This window comes from Dromiciops gliroides, chromosome 4 (genome assembly GCF_019393635.1).
Source record: "Dromiciops gliroides isolate mDroGli1 chromosome 4, mDroGli1.pri, whole genome shotgun sequence".
Taxonomy (NCBI): Eukaryota; Metazoa; Chordata; class Mammalia; order Microbiotheria; family Microbiotheriidae; genus Dromiciops; species Dromiciops gliroides.
The window spans coordinates 444129735-444153744 of NC_057864.1; the positions used below are offsets into that span (position 1 = coordinate 444129735).

Sequence of the window (24010 nt, forward strand, 5' to 3'; positions counted from 1 at the left end):
AGAAACAGGAATTCTTATTGTAAGTAGCCCTGGTGATGAATATATTAATTTAAATATAACGGTAAATGCTCTAGTAGGCAGATGACATTGTTAGAATTATATCCTGCTTGAGTACGGTATAGTGTCCTCAGTGAGAGTCACAGTCACCTGAAGGAGTTCCCCAAACAATTCACAAAGGAAAAGTCAAGTGGATGACAAATGTCTATTGTATGGACTAGGACATGCAGCTGGATGGAAAGTCCAAAGAGTCTGTTAATCAGATGTGGATATATAACACGTGGAAACCAAAACTGAACAGGAGGGAAAGAAATAGGTTATATTTTATTTGGGAAATTGTATGATCCTTTTACTCAATCAATTACATAAGCCCAAATTTTTCCATGACACAAAATCTCTCCTTTTAAGACCAATATTTTTCTGTATAACTGCAAATCATGAATTTTAACAGTCTCTAAAAAATTAAAATTATGGGTGACTCAAAGGGCAAGGTAAAGACACATGTTGGACATAAATAGGCTGTCACATATTGGTATTCAGGAACTGTGAGTAAGAAATAGAATAAAATAGATAGATAAATGAATAAATAGAATAGACGATATCATTGCAGAAATATGTGACTAGAGAAAGAGGGTCAATCACATAATAAGGGGGAGTAAGGGGAATAATCATTTATCAAGCACCTACTATATGCCAGGCATTGTGCTAAGTGCTTTACAAATGTTATCTCATTTGATCCTCCCAATGAGCCTATTAGGTAGGTGCTATTATTATAGACATTTTACAATTGAGGAAACTAGGACAGAGGTTAAATGACTTTCCTGGGGTCATACAGATAGTAAATGTCTGAGTCTGGATTTGAACTCAGGTCTTCTTGACTTCTTGCACAGCTGCCTGTCAAGAGAGACATATCACACATGGACAATCTCATTCCTTTATCCCCTCCTCTTTTCAGCTTTCTTTTATGTGCTGTCTTCTCCCCACTTGAGAACAGGCCAACCCTTAGCATAATGTTCAGTACGTAGTAAAAGTTAACACATGCTATTCCTTATACTTAATGCTATTACTTAGGAAATTTTAAGAGTCAGAGGAAAGAATTCCAAATATCTGATGATCTTCCTGGAGAGGACTCATGGGAGTACAGGGACAAGAGTCATGCAGGACTACAAGTCAAAGATGGGTTTTGATCTATACCACTGGAGGGAAGGCCTGCTTCAAGAAGGTCATAGATTGGGGCAGCTAGATGGCACAGTGGATAAAGCACTGACCCTGGATTCAGTTGGACCTGAGTTTAAATCTGGCCTCAGATACCTGACACTTACTAGCTGTGTGACCCTGGGCAAGTCACTTAACCCTTGTTGCCCCGCCCCCCCAAATCATAGATCCATTCAAATATGGAAACAAAATGGTGTAATCATTCAATTAAAATAAAACTGGCTTAGCTAGACAGGCTTCATCTTATTTAATTTCTGTATCTAACTGCCTTGCACATAGTAGGTTCTTTATAAATGTGTGGAGTTGAATTAGAGATTCTTTAGTCTAACCTCTTCATGTAATACGGGAAAAAATTGAGACCCAGAGTGCTATAAATCTTTGACCAAGATTTTTCTCAATTGGGAATGGCAGAACCATTCCCAACATTAGAACTAAGGTCTCTTGAGTGCCATCTTCACTACACTAAGATGTCACTCTAGCTGTTGACCAGCACAGTAGTGCAGTGACATGGAATCAGAAAGATCTAAATTCAAATCCTGATTCAGGAACTTATTAGCCGTGTGATCCTTTTTATCACTCAGAGAGTCACAAGCCCAGACTTCTCTATGAAACAAATTCCCAAATCCCTCTACCTTCCTAGGCTTCGGTGCACTTGTTTGTAAAATGAGGTGGTTGGACTCAGACACCTCAATGCTCCCTCTCAGCTCTAAATCTCCATCCTGTCACTTCAGTGGTAATTGATGCTCATGTGCAGAGGCGGAGTGGTATATGGTAGTACGAGTACTGACATCGATAAAAATAGTGCCTGCCTTCTAGGCTTCTTGTGAGGATCAAATGAGATCATATCTGTAAAGCCCTTTGCAAACTTTAGATTGTGATTGTTATTTATTATTAGTATTATTATTATTATTACCTCAAGACTCAGGAACTGTGAGTCAGAAATGGAATAAAAGAGGTCAGCACCGTATGGCCAGAAAAAAGGAGTCAGTTGCATAACAAGGGGGAGGAAGGGGAATAAGCACTTATTAAGCACCTACTATATTACAGGTATTCTACTAAGTGCTTTACAAATATTATTTCATTTGATCTTTACAACAAGCCTGGGAGGTAGATGATTATAATGTCCATTTTACAGCTGAGGAAACTGAGGCAAAGGTTAAGTAGATTTAGAGCTGGCAGGGACCTTAGAAATGATGGGGTTTAACTCCCTAATTTTTCAATGAGGAAACCACAACCTGGAAGTCATTTGTCTAAGATCACACAGGTAGCAAGCACCAGAGTCAGAATTCAAATCCAGGTCTTCTGACTCCAAATTCAGGGCTCATTTCCCACACCATGCTGCTTGTTCTTAAGTCACGCTGTTCGAGGCAGCTGGGTGTCCCAGAGGTTAGAGTGCTGTGCCTAGAGTCAAGAGGACATGAGTTTGATTCCAGCTTTGGATACGTAGGAGCTGTGTAACCCTTGGCAAGTCACTCGACTTCCATTTGCCTCAGTTCCCTCAACTATAAAATGGGTATAATAATAATCTAATGCCCAGGGTTGTTGTTGGTGGTGGTGGTGTTGGGGTGTGTGTGTGTGTGTGTGTGTGTGTGTGTGTGTGTGTGTGTGTGTGTGTGTGAGGATCAAATGAGATATATTTGTTCTTGTTTGTCCTTTATTCTCAAAGAGGACCATGACATCGAGGTGATGTCACAACTTGCAATGAATTGGATTTAAAGGAGGGAGGACTGTGCAAGGTCAACAACTTCACTCTCCTCCAGAGCCATCTGGGTCCAGTGGCGAGATATATATCATGATGAATGGAGATGGCCCCACATGTTTTTTGAGACAATTGGGGTTAAGTGACTTGCCCAGCTTCACACAGCTAATAAGTGTCTGAGATGAGATTTGAACTCAGGTTCTCTTGACTCCAGGGCCAGTGCTCTGGGTGGTACAGTGGATAGACATCTAAACATTTAACAAACACATCCTTCTTTTCTGGAATGGGAAGCACATTGTAGCTGGTGTCAGATGACCATTCTGGTCCTAACTCTGGCCTTCACTTCTGTAACTCTGGACAAGACATGTGAGCCTCAGTTTCCATTTCTGAAAAATAAGGATATTAATAACTGTACTCCCTACTTTACAAGTTTGTCATAAATCAAGTATTTTATAAATCTTAGAGTGCTAGGTAAAATGGGATTATTATTTTAGTTGTAACCCTGAAATACTGCAAGGTCTTTGCTTTCTGAATTCTCAGAGACCATCTATAGTCAGCCTAGTTTTGTTCTTTTGTACTCTTATTATATTTGAATTCTTTGAAAGCTGATGATCCGTGTGTTCTATAAATGGTAACTTTATCATTGACCAAAGATCTGGCTATTCTTGGATGAGCTAGAACACTCTGAGTAAGCCAGATAACTGGGAGCCTGCCCTAATCCCCAATCAGTATTTTCCATGTGGACAGGGCTGTGCTAGGCATTCACCTTAAGAAGGAGAGCATAGCTTTGACTGAAAAGGAATTTAAGCACCTTCTAGAATGCCTGGCACCCATGGGTACTGGCAGTGTCTGAGAGATTTAAGATGTCTAGGTGGCCTTCAAAGGATGAGTCCTCTGCACATTCACAGTAGATTAGAAACTTGGCACTATGCCAAGTTATCAACAACTCATAGGAACCAGCTGAGATGAGTGCTGTCTTCTCCCAACTAAAAGACCTTGATGAGAAAAGCTCTTCAGGTTAATCTACACTCAACTCTCCAAATTGTCCACTGTGGATTTGAGCCAAATTATGAGACTGAAAATGGCTGAACAACAATAACAACAAAATGAGATAGAACAAGTCTCATTTTATATTGTTCTCCCACCTTAACAATGGCTGGGGCAAAGGTCAACTCCTAGCTCTGGGGGACCAAGGAAGCCCAGTGACTAAGCTCCACAAGTAATCCCCATATCTCACTACAACCCATTATAACTGAGTGACTCTTTCACTCAATCTATGATTGCCAGAGACCATAGGCGACTACTGAACGCCAACGCCTTTCCTTTCTTTTTGCCTAACTGGCCTCCAGTGCTCGTTCTGCCCCAGATGAAGGGAACAAAGACTTACAAAGAGATAAGAGGTTTAGGGAAGACGGCTCCTGCATAACTGAGGGTAGCTCACACATGAGTACTGTATACCATCCACATGCTGGGCCATATTTCTGAATGCTGCCTCTTGGTCAGGTGGCTCTTTCTGTGACCCAACTGGTACTGTAGAGACAGATTTGGACTGAAACAGATGTGAGATCAAGGCACTGCTAGATCTTAATGTACTCTACTCACATGTTCCTGCCCCAGTCTTCCCAGAGTAAACATGCATACACACACACACACACACACACACATAATACACACATACATATACACACACGTGTCCCAATGCTCCCTCGGGCAGCTTTTGCAGGCATATCCTCCGCTTACCTCTAGGACAATTTCTTTCATTTGGAACTGCTTTTGGGAGATTTTATCAGAAGACACCGGCTCATGGTAGAAGAGGCAGAGCAGGTCATACTTCTTCAGAATTTGCTTGTAGTTCTTCTCATTGAGGCTTACCACCCGGTCCTTCCCATCATAACTTGGGAAGTTCAGTCCCTCTTCTGCCCTGCAAGAAGGCAGCAGGTAAAAACCCACTAGTAAAAGAGAAGCTACCTTCATTGAGGATGACCCTCTCTGCCTTTCCTTCCCTAGAAATAATCCAGTGCAGTAGAGAATACAAAGGCTGCTCGAGTTGAAGTGGAAAAGATCAGTGTATGTGGAATTTGCCTTTCTTTTGCCCTTCAGGTGTTCAATCCAAACTCTTCCAGCCCAGTTAACTTTGCAGTTATGGACTCAGGACAAAGAGCCCACAAGCTCTCACACACACATGTGCGTGTACAAAGAGAGACAGGCAGGGGAAGGCTGTCAAGCCAAACCCCAGATACCTTACATAGCTTGGCCCAAATCCTGTGTCGTGAGGAACTCCATTTTTAGGATGCAGTTGTTTCGGGCTAAAAATAAACCAGCAATGAATAAAAAGGACAGATATGACACTATTGAGGGATTCGCTGACACTGTGGGGGGCAAGGAGGGGGAGAGAGAGAGAGAGCACAAATGAGTAAGGTGGATAAAAAGGACACAGAAAGAAGTAAGAAGAGAGATAGGGTGCTAGAGCTCCAATTTGCCAATGGAAGTTTTGAAAAAGGATCATAATATATACCACAGGTATGGGATCTTTGGGTTGGATGGGGTCTCAAAAGGCATTTCAGTCAATCCTTAGAATTATAACATTTAGAGCCGATGGGACCTTAGAGCTCATCTAATTCTCCCCCTTCATTTTACAAATGAAGAAACCCAGCCCCAGAGTTTCAATGATTTGCCTAAGACCAATCCAGTAGTAAGTATCTGCGAGGGGAAATAAATCCAGTTCCACAAACTTCACAGTCAGCTCTCTTTCACAACAGTCTCCTAATTTTCACCTTCAAGTAGTTAATGCCCAAGACATCGTTCTAGCTACCATTGGTGTATTTTGTGCAATGATGGGATAAATGCAGGAATAATTCTTTTTAAAAATGTTGTACTGGTGGGGGGAGGGAGGGGAGGGAGGGAGAAAAATCTGGAATTGTAAAGCTTGTATAAACAAAAGTTGAGAACTATCTTTACATGTAATGGAAAAAATAAAATACCTTATATGTAAAAAAAAAAATGTTGTACTGGGGCAGGTAAGTGGCCCAGTGGATAAAGAGCCGGCCCTGGATTCAGAAGGACCTGAGTTCAAATCTGACCTCAGACACTTGACACTTACTAGCTGTGTGACCCTGGGCAAGTCACTTAACCCCAAATTGCCCTGCAAAAAAGAAAAATGCTTTTAAAATAAAATATTGACATCAAATCCCATCAACTGTCTTGCCCCAGAAAAATGTTCCTTTAAAAAAACACGAAGGAGTAGAGTTGGGGAAATCAAACTGCCAAATGGAATATGTCTGGCAATATTTGCCTTTTTATATGATCATGACTCTCCCCTCCACCCCCCTCAACTGCTGAGAGAAGGCATGCCAGTTTGAACCTCAGTCTTCTGGAGTCACAATTAGTCATTATATTGATCTGAATATTGATGTCCCTCTAGAATTATTTTCCTTCACATTACTGTAGTTGTAAATATTTTTCTCTTGTGTTTTTTTATTTGGTTGGTTGGGTTTTTTTGTTGGTTTGTTTTGTTTTTTGTTTGTTTTTGCACAATGAGAGTTAAGAGCCCTAATTCTGTAATTTTAGCCCATTTCCTGTTTTTTGCTTGTTCTCAGAGACAAAGAACTCTTGTCCCCTGAAGAGTACCCCAGGGTCACATAGCTAGTAAGTGTCAAGTGTCTGAGGTTGGATTTGAACTCAGTTCCTACTGAATCCAGAGCTGGTGCTTTATCCACTGTGCAACTTAGTTGCCCCCTCTCATGTGGTTTTATGGATGTTGCTCTGTAGCAATTCAAACAAGTTTTTCTGCATTTTCTTCATCCTTCAGTCTTCATTTCATATGAGACAATAATATTCCATTATATACACATACCAAATCACAATTTGTTCAGACATTCCCAGACCAATGGCCACACACTTTGTTTGCAGTTTTTTGTTTATTTTCTTGTTTATTTTGCTACTCCCCCATAAGCACTGGTATTACTGTTTTGGTATATATGGGACTCTTCCCTTTATCTTTGACCTACTTAGGGTATATGACCAGTAACACAGTGCTTAATTGCATTCCAGGCTGGACAAGTTCACAATTACTGTCAGTATTCCAGTAATTTTGATAAGTAAGCTTGCAATGTACTCTGAGTTCTTCTTCTGTACATTTATTGCTTCCCACTGTATCCCTTATATGTTACATTACATTATATTACATTATGTTTTATGTTGTTATGTATGGTGTGATATGATATGATGTGATATGATGTGATATGATATGATGTGATATGATATGATATGATATGATATGATATGATATGATATGATATGATATGATATGATATGATATGATATATTCTTCTTATCCCTAAATACTTTGGCCACATAATAAAAAGACAGGGCTCATTGGGAAAGATTGAAGGCAAAAGGAGAAGGGGACAGCAGAGAATGAGATGGATTGACACTGGTCATGGAAACAATAAACACGAGTTTGGATAGACTTAGAGAGATAGTAGAGGACAGAAGGGCCTGGCATGCTATGGTCCATGGGGTCACAAAGAGTCAGACATGACTGAATGACTGAACAACTGTATCCCCATTGCCATCCAACCTGGACTTTGCTAGGCCACCAAACGTAGACACTTAGTGTTCCACTTCATGAGAAGAGATAGGATATTCATTCCTCTTCTAAGATGCAGGATAATGAAAATAGGGGACATCCTTTCTTTCCCTCATACCCCCATGTATGTACACATTTACTCATGCACCTGGGAGCTCTCTCTGAATCTTCTCTTGCCAGCCCCAGGGGCTGTTGGAACCATCCAATGTGACTCCACACTACTGACTTAATGAAAAAAAAACACACACAAAAAAACACCCACAACACAAAATGAGATCCCACACAATCAGAAAGCCAGAGTAGTGTCCAACTCCCCTTATTGCCAGAAAATCCATATTTCTATCCCACATTTGCCACTGATCCTAGGTAAATTATATACGGTCTTTCTGCTTTAATTTCCTTACATGTAAAATGGGGAAGTAAGACTTAGGTGACCTCTAAAGTCCTTTTCAGGTCTAAATCTATGATCTTATGAGCCCTAATTCTGTAATTTTAGTCCATTTCCTGTTTTTTGCTCATTCTCAGAGACTCTTGTCACTGGAAGAGTAACATTTCATAAATATGTGTATATATATACATAGATAGACATACTTCTTGTATTTATACACACATGCATATATGAAGTTATATTTCTATTACATGTACATACACATCCATATACATCCATATATGCACATATACATGCATTGTGCATACATACATATATATATATATTTATTTATACTGAACCTGTGATTATATTCGTTTAGGGAGCTCAAAATGAGTAAACTTCAACCGACAGTGCAGTTTTGCAATTATATCACAACTTAGAGCTGGAGAGATGTCCTTGGGGCATTGAGAGTCACCCAAGATCACATAGCCAGTGCGTGTCCTTGAACCCAGATCTTTCTAGTTTGTTCCCTCATTAAGTCTCTTTCAGGGTTTAAAAGGGAGTCTAGGGTATGAAGAAGCTCTGAGAGACTACTTAAATTTCAGAAATTCTCTCTAATTGGTTCATTAGTCCTGCCCACCTTCCCCCCCCCCAACCCCGGCTCGTTTGGGAGAAATCTGCTCCTCCTCTCAGGTTCAATCTCCAACTGTGCACTTGATAGACTTGGATTAAAATCATGGAAGATGGCTCTATTTTCATAGCAACTTCAAGTAGTATAGAGACACAGACAAGAATTAAAGGCCAGCATGTTGCTGTCATAACTCGCAGCTTCAGGGGGATGATGAATTTCTTTCTACTCCTTCTTCTTCTCTTTCCTTACCCCCTCTTCCCCCATCTTGCTCAGAGGGAGAACCAGGAAGAAAGTGATTCAACAAGTTAATGTTGAACAGGCTAAGTTTCCTTGGGCTGCACGCTAGGGAAGCATGACAAAAGATACTGTATAGCAGAAGACGGTAGTCTCACCAGCCCTGCTCTTCTGGTCTCTCCTTATCTATTCTCCACTTTGGTCCACTTTGGATACCAACTTCATCTCCTCTGATTAGCACTTTGCTTCTGTTCCTGGTTTGATCTGGCCTGCATTCCCTCCTGTTTTCAAATGCAAGTGGGCTAGGTCCTGGCCCTTTTATCTGCCAATTCAGGGGGTAGACTAGAGTGAAGCCCTTCCTTCTTTATCACTAAAATTTTTGGCTGCTCTCCATTTTGATCACATGGCTTCTCCACAGAAGGAAGGTTTTTCCAAGACCACCCAAAACTAGAAGGACCCCAAGTCTTTCTTGTATGGTCTGTGGTCTTCCCTGTCTTGGTAACAATGTCTCTGGGGAAAGATTCACACACACACACACACACACACATACAATGCTTCTTTATTGATTGATGTCAGATGTACAGGTACATGAAGAAACTACTGGTCATGTCATTTTTTTTTTTGCAGGGCAATGGGGGTTAAGTGACTTGCCCAGGGTCACACAGCTAGTAAGTGTCAAGTGTCTGAGACCGGATTTGAACTCAGGTACTCCTGAATCCAGGGCCGGTGCTTTATCTACTGTGCCACCTAGCTGCCCCTGATCATGTCATTTTTTACAGATTTCTTCTCTAAGTTTTCGAGCTGTTCACTTGATTTTTACTCATGTCCAGCTCTTTGGGATTTTCTTGGCAAAGATACTGGAGTGGCTTGCCCTTTCCTTCTCCATCTCATTTTACAGATGAAGAAATAAGTGACTTGCCCAGGATCGCACAGCTAATAAGAGACTGAGGCCAGATTTGAACTCATGAAAATGAGTCGGTCTGATTCTAGGGCCGATGCTCTAACCATTGCACCACCTAGCTCCAGAGGTGGAGTCAAAAGTAAGGTCAAGGAGCCATGTGCTTTCCTAAGAACATTCAGAAGAGAGCATAGAATGAGGCAGTTTGGGCCTCACTGTTTTGAGGTCAGGCTTCCCAAACTGTCCTGCATTACCTCGTCAGGTGACCTTGATGTGCTCCACTTAACAGACTTTCCAAGACAGGAAGGCTATTCTAATAACGCAGCAGAGTTAGAAATAAGAGTGCAAATGGAGGAATTCTTTCTTCCGTCTGAGGCAAGAAAACTGTTAAGGCAGGAGTTGAGCAAAGAATAGTCTGACCATAGTCCCTTAGTTTTGATATTGATACCATCATTATGCTCCTGACTGTCTTCCTGCTGCCGTCTCTTTTATAGGACAACTCCCCGGACAGCTTCAAATTTTATCTCTGTCCATTACTTGCTTATTTTTCTAACAACCTCCAGGTAAGTATGGGAAAAGGGAGAAGGAAGGAGCTATAGTCCTTAGGGCAGCTAGGTGCCTGGCACCTGGGAGACCTGAATTCAAATGTGGCCTCAGATGAGTTGAATGACCCTGGGCACTTAAACTCTGTCTCAGTTTATTCATCTGTAAAATGGGAATAATAATAGAATCTATTTCCCAGGGTTGTTGTGAGGATCGAAAGAGATAATAAGAGCAAAACGCATAGTATAATCCCTGGGACTATATAAACGTTAGTTATTTAAGTTCATGATGAGATGGTAGTGGGGAGAGGAAAAAGGAGACTTTGTCCCCCCTTTTTTTGGCAGGGCAATGAGGGTTAAGTGACTTGCACAGGGTCACACAACAAGTGTCAAGTGTCTAAGGCTGGATTCGAACTCAGGGTCTCCTGAATCCAGGGCCAGTGCTTTATCCACTGGGCCACACACAGCTACCCCTGAAAAAGGAGACTTTTGATAGACAGTAAGTAGGGGATTAAAAGCAATGTTACTGCACACCCATTTTAGGGTAGGGAATGTGCACACTCTCCAGACTTGACCTCCCCCTGTTTAAAATGCCAGTGAGCCCAAGGGAGGCCTGATGTCAGCTGTCACATCATTGTCCACCAGTCTGAGTAAACTGATTGACTCACGTTTTTGTGAGGAGTTTGAAGCCATTTGTGGGGAAAGATGGCTTTTCACTAACAATTTTGATTTAAATTTTTTCCCTGAAATTCGTTCATGTCAAATTTTAAAAAATGGATGGGGGGTATAAAAAAGATGTACATTACTCTCTAGATTCCAGAGACCCGGCATTTTATTTACCAGCTACTATCCATCAAGAACTGAGGATTCTCATCTAGGCATCCAGGACTCAAAAATGTGGAGAATGCTCATTTTCTCCAATGTTTTCTCTCCTCTGAGCAGTCCCTAGGCTGGAGATGGTATCAAGCCCCTACTAAGCATATCTTCATAGCCAAAGTAACCTAAGACAATTCTAATTCTGAGTCCATTGAACCCACAAAGTCATTTTGGGCTTCATCTGCCAGGCGTGTCTGGACCCTGGAGTGTTTATTCTTCTGGCTGTGTTCCCACAGAGCTCAGTACATCAGCAAAGCGCAGTAAGACATGCAGAGAAGGGTAGACACACCCAGGGAATCAGGTCACTGAAGTCAGGCTTCCTTTCCACAGAGTCCTCCTGCCTGGTTTCTCTCCACATATAGTCATTCTCTGCACCAGTCCTAAATAAAAGGCCAGTCTCTCACGTGTCAGCAAGGACTGCTTAAATATCTAGGCTAAATGCAGCTCTGCATGGGTGGAAATGCTGAATCAGCCTCCTAACACAACTAGCTTCACCTGTTCTCTTCCTGCCTCTGTGTGTGCTTCCACTGCATTGCCTCTCCCACTGTGCTAACAGCATGCCCCATTAGGGTCATAGATCTAGAGCTGCAAGGGACGTCAGAGTCTATCAAGTCCAGTCTCCTCATTATATAGATGAGGAAACTGAGGCAGTAAACATCAGAAGGAGGATCTTAAGAGCTATCCTTTTTTTGGGGGGGGGGCCATGGGGGTTAAGTGACTTGACCAGGGTCACACAGCTAGTAAGTGTAAAGTGTCTGAGGTCAGATTTGAACTCAGGTCCTCCTGAATCCAGGGCCGGTGCTCTATCCACCGCACCACCTAGCTGCCCCCTCCCCCACAACATCTTAAAATGCTTCCTAGGATTCTTTCATCTCCCTTCATGTTGGGGGTGAGATAGAAAGTGTGGATGGTGGCTGATATCTTTCTAGTTCTATTGATAAACCTGGCTTCCTGGGAAAGCGGGAAGGATTTCAGCTTCAGTCCCATTCTTCCTCAGCGGATGTGTCGGACTTCCATGGGTTGGTCAAACAGTCATCTACCCATTTTATGGATTGTTGTCACGTGCTTACTTCAGCACTCCATTTCAGAACCACATTTCCCTAAACCCAGTGCAGCCTAATTGAGACAAGTAGGAGGACTCGACTACATTTAGAATCAGAGGCCCTTGGTCAAACCAATCCCAGCCCTGGCATTTATTAGGATGAATGTTACTAACAACTGTATTGTACTTTCAAATTTGCAAAGCGTTTTACACAGGCTATCTCGTTTGAGCTTCACAATAGCTCCATGGAATAGATGCTAGATTAAAATATTTTTTTTTTAACAAACAAACAGGGTTTTTCTATCTCCCAAGCTATCTTAAGTACTTAAGAGCCATGACTGGAAAGAAACAGGAGTGCCTTATCTACTCCTGAACAGATGAGGAGGATGGAAAGGACTTCAAAATTTGTAGACGCCCTATCTGAGCTAAATGCAGCGCACATGGGTGAAACATTTGGAGTCAGTGACCTCTTGAAGATATAGAGCGACAGACCCTGATCCTTGGGAAGGCATTTGGGGAGCCAAAAGTCAGTAATAATGGAAGGAGCAAAGGAGAAACAGACTTAGTGAGAAGCCTAGCACTGTCACTAGAGTCAGAGACCTGTGTTTTCAGATATATATATTGGCAAATGCTCCTCCCAATGACTAGAAGCCATGGCTCTGCAGGGAAAGGGAAGGGAATAAGCATTTATTAAGCACCTATTGTATACCAGACACAGTGCTAAATGCTTTACACATATTATCTCATTTGATCTAAACCTCTATGGTTGGTCTTGGATTTGTCTGAGGGTAATACCTATTATTGATGGCTAGGGAGTAAAGAGGAAGTGGAAGAGGAGCTCATGGGTAAAATAATGTCTAGTGCCCTCTGCTGTCAATAATCTGAAACTGCAGAATAGGCAATGTTGGATGGTACCTGTGAACCACAAGGAACAGGACTTGCCTATTTTGTACTGAAAATGACAAATAATTTATTTAGATATTTGGGGAGAAATCTTCCCATAGGTGTATATTTGTTTTTCAGTGATTCTATTTGAGTTTCTATTTTATTTTCTACACTTTCTCAATAAGACTTTTTTTCCTCTTTAAATTAAATTATTTAGTTTTTTTGTTTGTTTGTTTGCAAGGGGAACTGTATATCACATAGGGTAATGTCATAGTGATTTTTCTAGATTTTGTTTTAGCCAGAGAAGTGAGAAATCCTATAAAATATATCTCGGCAAGACTTATACAAACTGGTACAAAGTGAAGTGAGCAGAACAAGGAGAACATTGTACACAGTAATAGAAATATTGTTCAATGAAAAACTGTGAATGACTTAGCCATTCTTTTTTTTTTTTTTAGTGAGGCAATTGGGGTTAAGTGACTTGCCCAGGGTCACACAGCTAGTATGGTTAAGTGTCTGAGGCCGGATTTGAACTCAGGTACTCCTGACTCCAAGGCCAGTGCTCTATACACTGTGCCATCTAGCTGCCCCTGACTTAGCTATTCTTAACAGTACAATGATCCAAGACAATTCCAAAAGACTCATGATGAAAAATGCTATTCACCTCCAGAGAAAGAACTGATAGAGTTTGAATGTAGATTGAAGCTTACTATTTTTCACTTTATTTTCTTTATGCTTTTTTTCCTCCTTTGGGTCTGTGTCTTCTTTCACAACATGACTAATAGGGAAATATGTTTTGCATAATTGCACATGTATAACACATATCAAATTGCCTATCATCTCAAGGAGGGGGGAGATGAGAGAGGTAGAGAGAAAATTTGTATCTAAAAATTTTTAAAAAGGAATGTTAAAAATTGTATTTACATGTAATTGGGGGGAAAATAAAATATTACTAAAAATAAAATATATCTGGGCCTTTTGTGTTATGAGACTCTCCAAGGCTTAAATTTATGTAAGACATAGGTCATTTTTAATACCAGTTGGGGAGTCACCCTCCCTCTCCTCTACCACCTGTCTCCCTGAGTCACTGTCTAACCATCAGCACTTCAGAGTGGGAGGGGTGCAGAGGTTAATACCAGCACAGCTCCCAGTTATTACCAACTCATCATATCATAGGAATGACCTTGGCCTCTGGTAAATAGGTTTTTGTCAAAAACTAGATCTTTTCATTATAGCTCCCCAGACTCAGGCCAGGTCATGATTTCCAATCGCTAACAGGGACCCTTCTGAAGGTAATGGAAAGGAATAGTAGATTTCCAAGAGAATTCTGCCATGATCTCTGCTCCTTTCTTTCTTGTTTTCCCATCAGCCCTGTGCTTGGTACATATTTAGTGGGCAAATGATAAGTATTTGTTCCTCACTAGGGGGATCTGATGGAAAGGGATAACCATTTTAAATTCATACAGTTGCTTACTTCTCAAGGTGTTTGATGAATGTGAATAAAGTAATCCTTGTGTTTTACAAGCAGGTTGGGTGTTCCTGTAAGTTGTTTCACATATGAGAAAACAGGGAGAAAAGGAGAAATACTGAGGGATAGGATATAGCATTGGGGTTTCTGCAAGGTGGTGGGGGTGTTGAGGAGCAGAGGCTTGTAGGGGGAGAAGGGATAGAATTTGGTCCAGTTATTTAGATGAGAAGGTAGATTGGGGCATGGTACTGACCTGGGTGTGACAGAGAGGGAGCAGTGTATCTATTAGGAAATGTTGGTTCTCCAAGGAATTTGATCTCTTACTCAAGATCTTCATAGGTTAGGTCTTTCTAGGGCCATAGATTGAGAGATGGACTGAACCATATAGGTTACATAGTCTAATCCTTCATTTTACAAATGAGGAAAGAGACCTAAAGAGGGTAAATAGCTTTCCCAGGGCTATACAGCTAGTAAATTCAACACATGTCTTCCAGAATCCAACATCAGCACTGTTTCTACCCTGTACCAAACTCTCTCCTTGTTCGTAAAGGGCAATAGAATTACACACAGGAAAATACTCGGCATTGTAAGCAGCTTGTGAGTATCCCTGTGTCTCTCAGAAACTCAGCATTAAAAGGAACTTCACAGGTCACTTAGTCCAACCTGGAACTGTACAAGATCCTCCTCTTCCTCCTCCTCCTCCTCCTCCTCCTTCTTCCTCTTTCTCTTTTTTCTCTTCCTCTTCTACTTCTCCTCCTCCTCCTTCTTTATCATTATTATCACCACCACCACCACTACCACCACCACAGTCAGCATTCACATGGCACTTTAACGTCTGCAAGGAACTTTACACATGTTATCTCATTTTGTACTCACAAAATCCTGGAAGGTAGATGGTATTACTATCCCCATTTTACAGATAAGAAAAATAAGGTAGAATTTTGCCTAGGACCTTACAACTTGAAAGAATCTGAGACAAGGGGACAGCTAGGTGGCACAGTGGATAAAGCACTGGCCCTCGATTAAGGAGAACCGGCCTCAGATACTAGATGCTTACTAGCTATGTGACCCTGGGAAAGTCACTTAACCCTCATTGTCCTGCAAAAAAAAAAAAAGAAAGGAAAAGAAAGGAAAGGAAAGGAAAGGAAAGGAAAGGAAAGGAAAGGAAAGGAAAGGAAAGGAAAGGAAAGGAAAGGAAAGGAAAGGAAAGGAAAGGAAAGGAAAGGAAAGGAAAGGAAAGGAAAGGAAAGGAAAGAATCTGAGATGAAATTTGAACTCAGGTCTTCCTGACTCCAGTTCCCTCTATCCACTTTATGACCCAGCTGTCTTTACTTATTATGTTATTAAACACTATTTATTTATATAGAACATGTTGTTTTAAGAACATTTATGGATATGTTGATTTTGATGTAGAAATACACTTATCATTATAGGTATAATTATTATTATTATTGCCAATAAGAAGAGATCAATTTAAAAGTGTCCAGAAATCTGTTTCAAATCATGTTATCCTCCTTCCTGTTTCATCTCCAAATGCATCAGATGCAGCTGAGTGAGATGGCCTCCTTCCATACAAAATGACTGGGTCTCATCTGTGTCACTGAGCTCTTGGGCATGTGTAGAAATTGCAGAAAGACAGATTTTGGCTCAATATGAGGGGGAAAAAAACTTGCTAACAAGTCATCCAAGCTCTACTTGAAGCTCTCCAGTGAATGAGATTCTATTGCTTCCCTAGGCAGCCCATCCCACACTTGGATAGTTCCAATTATTTCCCTTCTCTGAAGTCACAGGCAGGAAGCCCTCCCCCTCCATACCTCCCTAGTGAAATTGCATATACCATGGAAAGTTCTAGGAGCAGAAGATTCCAGAAAAGCAAAATAGGTTATTAGGCAGGAGAAGGGGCATGTCTAGAGAAGAATCAGCCTATTGTGAGGAAGGCTATTTCCAAAAGTTCAGTTTTTTGTGGTCTACCACAAAAACATTCTGTCACCAGAAAGCCCCATATAAAGTTTCTTTGTTCTTCAGCAGAGTTTAGATGATTATGCCTGGAATGTTCTTATGGGCATTGACATGTATATGTTATACATCATGTATTATATATTAATGTGTGTATTTGCTATTAAATATACTGAATCTGTATTCCAATGTGAGAGAACTTTGGGGTAGAATTGTGGAATGAAAATGCTAGAGTTGGCCAAGTTTTGAAAGGTCATTTAGTCTGATCCATATCTTAAATATGAATCCCCTCTTCGATAGTCCCGACAAATTCATCCACATCTCCATAGATGGAGTGTGTCATAAATATAATTTCAGACTCTTCCTTCAGCTTAGCTCAAGTACAAAGTATTCAGTCTCACCATAGCCACCAAAGGGAAGGGCATAGATTTTAAAATACCAAATAGAACCTTTTAGGCACCTGGGAAATATTTAATGGGTGATGGAATATTCACCCTTCCAAAGTTCTCTCCTGTAGCTAGGACCTTCCTAACCCTTGTGGTAATGGTTCTTTTGACTAATCCAGCATATGTCCACTCTCTAGCCCAGGAGTTCTTAACTTTTTGTCAAGATATGAATCACTTTGGCAGTATTGTGGGATCTATGGACCCCCTCTCTGAATAATTTTTTTAAATGTGTACAATAAAATACACAGGATTACCTATGTAATATGATATTGTCAAAATACAGAAGAAACAAGTTCACAGACCCCAGGTTCAGGAGCTTTGGAGCTAATCCTGGTTAGTTTTATTTTCTGGTCACAAGAACTGAAATGTATCTGAGTCCAGGTCCACCTTTTGGTTTCTGTTACCAACTTCACCAACTTAAAAGCTGCTTTTCTCATTAATTTTGCTGATGTCCTTTGCACTGATTGTAGGAAACCCTGTATTCCTACTCTTTCCCCCTCTCCACTGTGGCAGAAGTCCTGATGTCTTTCTTTCTCCATTATGATCCAGCAGTTTCCTCACCCTGAAATGTCAATGTACCCCCGTGGCTCCTTCCTCTAAATGGTGAGTTCTTCTTGGAATCTCTATTTTAAGGAAAGCATCCAAGTTGGTCACGTTCACTCCTTCTTTCTGCTCTGGGCTCTGCTTCTGACTGTGCTGACTTTTCTCTCTGCTATGCCCTTGCACAGGCACCTTCTCCTTCCCTCCCTTGCTGTCAGGTTTCTTTTATGCATTTTTTTCATTACAATGCAAGCTCCCTGAGGTCAAGGACTGTCTTTCTTTCCTTTTAAAAAATGTTTTGTATTTTTAATTTATGGAATAAAACCATAATTTCCATAACATGGCAGAAAAAATTGTTGTATATGAGATTGCAAATCTATTATGTACAACTTGCTATTTCTTTTACATATACAATAAAGTTATCATGTAAATTCTTTCTTTCTTTTTTTTCTCTCCCCACCCCTGCCTTTGAGATGACCACCATAGATACAAATATGTGTATGTATGTATGTATGTATGTATGTATGTATGTATGTATATATGTGTGTATATATACATATGTAAAATTATCCTTTGCATACATCTATTTATTAATTCTTTTTTTAGATACAGCTAGTGTCTTCCTTCATAGGTCCTTTGTAGTTAGTTTGGGTATTTATATTAATCAAAATGACATATACTCAAAGTTGTTCTTAAAAATGTATATATTTTATGGAATTGTCTTTCTTTCTTGTATTTGTATTTCCAGAGCCTAGCATACATACTTACACATAATAAGAATTTAACAAATGCTTGTTGACTGACTTATCCACTAATTGTTTTTAATTGTAATGAAAAATTTTTTAAATACTTCAAGAGTTTCACGATACAACATGACTAGTATTGAAATATGTGTTACGGGGCAGATAGGTGGTGCAGTGCATAAAGCACCAGTCCTGGATTCAAGAGGACCTGAGTTCAAATCCGACCTCAGACACTTGACACTTACTAGCTGTGTGACCTTGGGCAAGTCACTTACTTAACCCTCTTTGCCCTGCAAAAAAAAAAAAAATAAATAAAAATAACATCAAAAAAAGAAATATGTTTTTACCAGACTGCACATACAAAACGTGTATCAGATTGCTTACCATTTTAGGGAAGGGGGAGGGAGAATATTTGGAATTCAAATTTTTTAAAAAGTGAATGTTAAAAATTGTCTTTACACATAATTGGAAAGAAGTAAAATACTATTTTAAATTTTTTTATAAAATATTATTTTTTAAAAAGAGAGATCAGTGATATCATTCATGTGCTATAGTGCTACAGTTCCAAACACCCATTCTCACATGCATTAGCAGAGTCTTAATGAGTTACTGTTCCCCTTCAAAACAAAACAAAACAAAACACCATTGCCTGTTCTCCAACAGCGTGTTAATCCTTTTCGTGCTTAGCTAGGCCTGTCTGCCACTGACAGACACACAGCCCACACCTTAGGAGATAGTCTACATGAGTTACCATGGTAAACACACACACACACACACACACACACACACACACACACACACACACACACTTTTCAACCATGGCCAACATGGTGATAATCCTCTCTGCACTTGCCTAGGCTGCTCCTCTAATTACAGACACTGCCCATCACCACACTCATCCTTGAGATCTTCCTGATTTGAAAGGAACTTCCACAAGTTCATTTGTTTATTGAATATTCCATTCTTTTTTTTTTCAGAATAGTCCCTCTTTCAGGCTCTCCTAGTAAACTCTAACCTCTTCTCCTATCCTTCAGACTTCCCACCTCAGATCATTTCACTTCCTGAAGAGAAAAGCAGGAAAGATACAGACTAGCAAGACAAACTGGAAGGTTACATGTTAAATTTATTAAATACTTATAAGGAAAAACAAACTGTACATAGTAGAGGCAGTCAGCTTTATGTACAATTTGCTCTTTCTATTCTGCTTTCTATATGAAAATACTCATTTTATTTCGTGTTTTTTATGTTTAGGATTTAAAAACATAAACCACATATTACAGCATGGTTGATTTTTGGGTCATCCCTCATCATCTTTTTCTGGATATTCTTATCTAGCTTATCAAGGTCCTTCCAAAAATGTGGTACCCAGAACTAAAAAAGAAAAATAATAATCATAAGCCCTTCAGATGTCATTTGATCAGGGCACAATAGGATAGAACTTCTCTTGTTCCAGGCACAGGGCTTCATTAGGATGCCTAAACCTAAATTAGAAGTTTTTTGTTTTGTTTTGGTTTGGTTTTGGGGTTTTTGCCATCTTTAAAACTTCCATATCGTTTCCCCATGAGCCTCCTCTATCATACGTTGGCTTGTCATTTTTAAAAGGTTTTTTTAAAAGAGCAATTGTAGGACTTCCTATTCATCCCTCGTCAATTTTATCTGTGGCATAGTGTTATGAATAGAAAGCAGGCCACTGAGGCAAGACTAGCTGCGTGAGGATCCCACCTCTGCCAAATCTTAGCTGTGTGACCGTGAGCAAGCCCCTTACCTTCTCTCAGTGTCTCAGGCAACTCTCTAAGGGTATGTTATAGTGCAGTCACTGGTCTATTCTGGTGATGTGAGTCTTATACCAATTAATATCTAATACATAGTTCTGTCCCTATCCTGTAGTCCCACCCCAGTAGATCATTTCTATTTGATTTGCCCCCTGATTTTAGCTGCTTAAAATCTTCTAAAAATATCTACTTAAGGCATCTAATGCATTAGCTACTGCTATCTTTCCCAGAAAATTTGAGCTCAGTACCATACATATATATAATATCATATATAATATTTACATATTATATATGCATATATATGAGTTATAAGCTTCCATTTGGCAATTATAAGAGCGATTTTCAAGGTTATAAATACCAACATATCTAGTGAAGAGAAGGATTTGACTTTGTAGAGGATAGGAGGAAGATGAACAAGTGTAGCAATAGTCTAGGCAAGGGAAGGAGAAAATGAAGGAACCTCTAAAAGTGATTTCTTTTTAAAGTTGTAGAAGATCAAATTTATAAAGAAAGAAGCCCGTGGATTATCCATGTTTCTTCCTTCTGTTTCTAGTTCACATTCCCATGTCCAGATACCATTCTCTGAGGCTGAGGGGGAGTGATGAGGATGCACTACTCTATAACAAAATAAACAAAAGCAAGTTTTTTTTTCCTCCCCCTATTTGAATTGTTCAGTCATTTCTGTCATGTCAGACTCTTCATGAGCCCATTTGGGGTTTTCTCAGAAAAGATACTGGCATGGTTTTTCATTTCCTTCTCCAGCTCATTTGATAGATGAGTAAACTGATGTAAGCAGGCTTAAGTGACTTGCCCAGGGTCACAGGGCTTAGTAAGTGTCTGAGGCCAGATTTGAACTTGGGAAGAGGAGTCTTTTTTATTTCAGACCCAACACTATTTTCTTTCCACCTAGCTGCCCCTCCCACCAATATCTCCTTTTAAAAAAATTGTTTGGTCATGGCTACATCATCAGGTGTACAGGACATTGAATTAGTCTCCTTGAGTCAATGTTGTCAACCAGAAAGAACCCTGGACAGTTCATCCAGAGGCCTGATTTCTAGTCCTGGCTTTTCTACTAATTAAGTATACAATCATGAGAAAATCATTTGGCAGTTCTGGGTCTCAGTTTCAACATCTGTGGAAATGGAATAGATGGTTTGTAAGGGCCCTCCTCACTCTGACATTTCGTGGTTGGGTGCCCTCCAGTCTCATCTATTATTTACCTTGTGCCTTCTAGAGCTCTACGATTGTGACGAAGATACTCAGTAAAGGTCATCTGATAAGGAAAAATATCATGATGGCTGATGGGGAAAACTCTCCTTTCCAAGCTAAATAGCTCAATACCTGGATGTGCAGGGGATGGCAAAGACTTCAAAAAGGTCTTTTCTTTAGCTAAAATGCTCCACCTACTGGACAAGTTGGAAAATGGTCCTTTTGTCTGTTGTCTTAAGTTACCGTTCCCTCCTGTGGCAAACCAGCCCAGCTTGGGGACTGAGAAACAGCTCTGGGTAGTCTAACAGAAGGAGCAAATGTTAATGTTTATCACTGAATGGCGATACTGCACGGACTACCAGTACTCACCCTCAGAAGCCAGTGGAATCAGCTTCGAGTCCTAGTCTCTGGTTATAGAGGGATAGGAGACTCGAATCTGAGAATTCTAAGGAATTCTGAGAGGCATTAGACTAGGTGTTGGCAAACATTTTCGATTGCGCATCCCTCTCAATTAAAAAAATGAGCATACACCCCCCCCAATATGTATCTTTATAAATTATGTTCAAGCACTACTATAATAATAATGCATGTTATAAAATTTTCAGGAAAAATGAATTTTTAAATGGAAATATTTTATCCTAGGGCCAGCAGGAAAGTCCTGGAAGATTTTGGAGTAAGGTAGTGACATGATCAGATGGGCACTTTAAGAAAATCATTTTGGTGGTTGTGGCAACTGGCGGAGCAGTGTATACAGCCTTGGATTTGGAGTCATCCTGACTCCAGCTCAAATCTAGCTTCAGACACTTGCTAACCGTGTGTTCCTAGGCAAATCACTTAACTTCTGTTGGTCTTATTTTCTTCACTTGTAAAATGGTGATGAGAATAACACCCACCTCCCAGGGTTGTTTTGAAAATCAAAGTGCCTGGCACATAGTAGGTGCTGCCCATCTCTCTATCAATTCGGCTACCTGGAAGATGGTTTGAAGTGGGGATCAATGAGGCAGGGAGACTAATGAGAAGTTTATTGCAATCGTTCAGGCAGGAAATGATGAGGGACTGAAGTATCTGTGTGAGCTATTGTGGAGGTAGAAATAATAAGATTTGACAACTGATTGGATATATAGAGTGAGAGAGAACGAGATGAAGATGACACAGAATCAAAACTGGATGGCTGGAAGGATTAAAGGGTCTTTAATAGAAATAGGGATTTGGGGAAGAGTGGAGAGTTTGGATAGAAGGAGAAGAACAGAGATGAAGACAACAACCCAATCATACATAACTGTTGTTATTGTTCAGTCATTTCAATCGTATCTAACTCTCTGTGACCCCATTTGGGTTTTTCTTGGCAGAGATACTCTGGAGTGTTTTGCCATTTCCTTCTCTAGTTAATTTTACAGATGAGGAAACTGAGGCAAAGAGAGTTAAGTGAATTGCTCAGGGTCATGCAGCTGTGTGAAAGGTCACATTTGAACTCAGGTCCTTTTAACTCCAGGCCTGGCACTCTATCCACTGAACCACCTTGGTAGCAAAGCTACCAAAGCTTAAATTTGCACCAAGGCTTTGGGGATACTCTGTAGTTCTTTAAAGTCTTCAAAACACTATATAGGCATCATTGCATTGGATCCTCACAACAACCCTGGGAGGAAACTGAGGCAGAGGTTAAGTGACTTCATACACCTAGTGTCTGAAGTAATATTTGAACCTATCTCTTCCTGATTCCGAGCCCAGCGTCCTTTTCACAAAGCCATATTGCCTCTTAAAATAACCATCTAAGCAAAGAATTCCAGGGGAGGTGGTGGGAAGAGGGTTGGGAGGAGGAGATGGGGAGGAAGTGTGGGGAAAGGGAAAAGAAGAGGGCTCTGGCTAGAGTGTAAGTTCCACCCAAAGTCAAGCCGAGTAAAAGGACCCTTGACAGTCAATCAAATGAAAAGCCAGGCTGGACAGAATCATTCCAGCTTAGAGAGTTCACTTAGAACAATATCTAGAGTTGGGCAGTCATCTATGTTACTTCCCTGTGGCTGCCTTACTTAAGAAATTGTGTTCATAGCCCTGCCCCCTTTAGTTAGTGTTGTGTGGAGATTAAGCCCAGTGGGTGCATGTGCTTTGCTCTTATTTGAAGACCATCCTGTTGATGGTGACATTCTGCATACGTGAGGATGTGGCAAAACCACAAACATGTAACAGGAGTTCTTTCCATGTTAGGCACACAATCCTTTGGTTTGGGGCTGTAGTTGCTGCCCATAAAATGTAACCTGGCCTGGTTGCCTTATGTGCCCCAAGATGGCTGCTCCATCTCCTGTGGCTGCCTGCTAGGCATTCCCAGAATCCCACAGCTCTGCCGTTCTCCCCAAAGCTATGCTTTGATGTGGAAGTTACATCAGGGTTTCTGCCCATCTTACATCAGCAGCTCATGCTGGAAATTCTCTGGAATCCTCTTGTCATTCACCCTCTGTGCCTTGCCACTTTGTCCTGCATGTCCCTAGGAGATGGACAAGTGTGCATGCTAATCAGCCAAATCTATACTGCACATTTCATTTGTCATCATAACTAGCTAACATTTATTAAGAATTTTGGAACTTGAGAAGCATTTTTGGCACAATAAACTTGTTATGTAGGTGGTACAATGATTATTTTATGGATATTACTTGGGCTCTGAGATAACGTATTCATTCATTATATTACATTAATTCATCCAATACATCCATTCATTAAGAGGTGATGTGACTTGTCCAAGGTCACTTACTTGTTAATATGTCAAAAGATCAAAGATTTAGACATTAAAGGGAGCTTAGACCAAGCTTCTCACAGAATCCCATGATTGAAAGAGATCCTGAATGTCATCTGGTCCTACCTGTACATAAGCCGACAATTTGTAACATGGTGGTGAGTTGTCTTCTTC

The 24010-nt window shown here is 40.5% G+C and overlaps 1 protein-coding gene across 1 annotated transcript in view; it reads right to left on the reverse strand.

The window, feature by feature from the left end:
• Positions 1-5106, reverse strand: part of CASQ2 (calsequestrin 2) — a 115484-nt gene extending 110378 nt beyond the window's left edge. Inside the window, exon 1 of the mRNA XM_044002638.1 lies at positions 4652-5106. Within this exon, the coding sequence (XP_043858573.1) occupies positions 4652-4885 (234 nt within the window). The 5' untranslated portion in view covers positions 4886-5106. The remainder of the gene's footprint in view (positions 1-4651) is intronic.
• Between the last annotated feature and the right edge of the window lie 18904 nt (positions 5107-24010).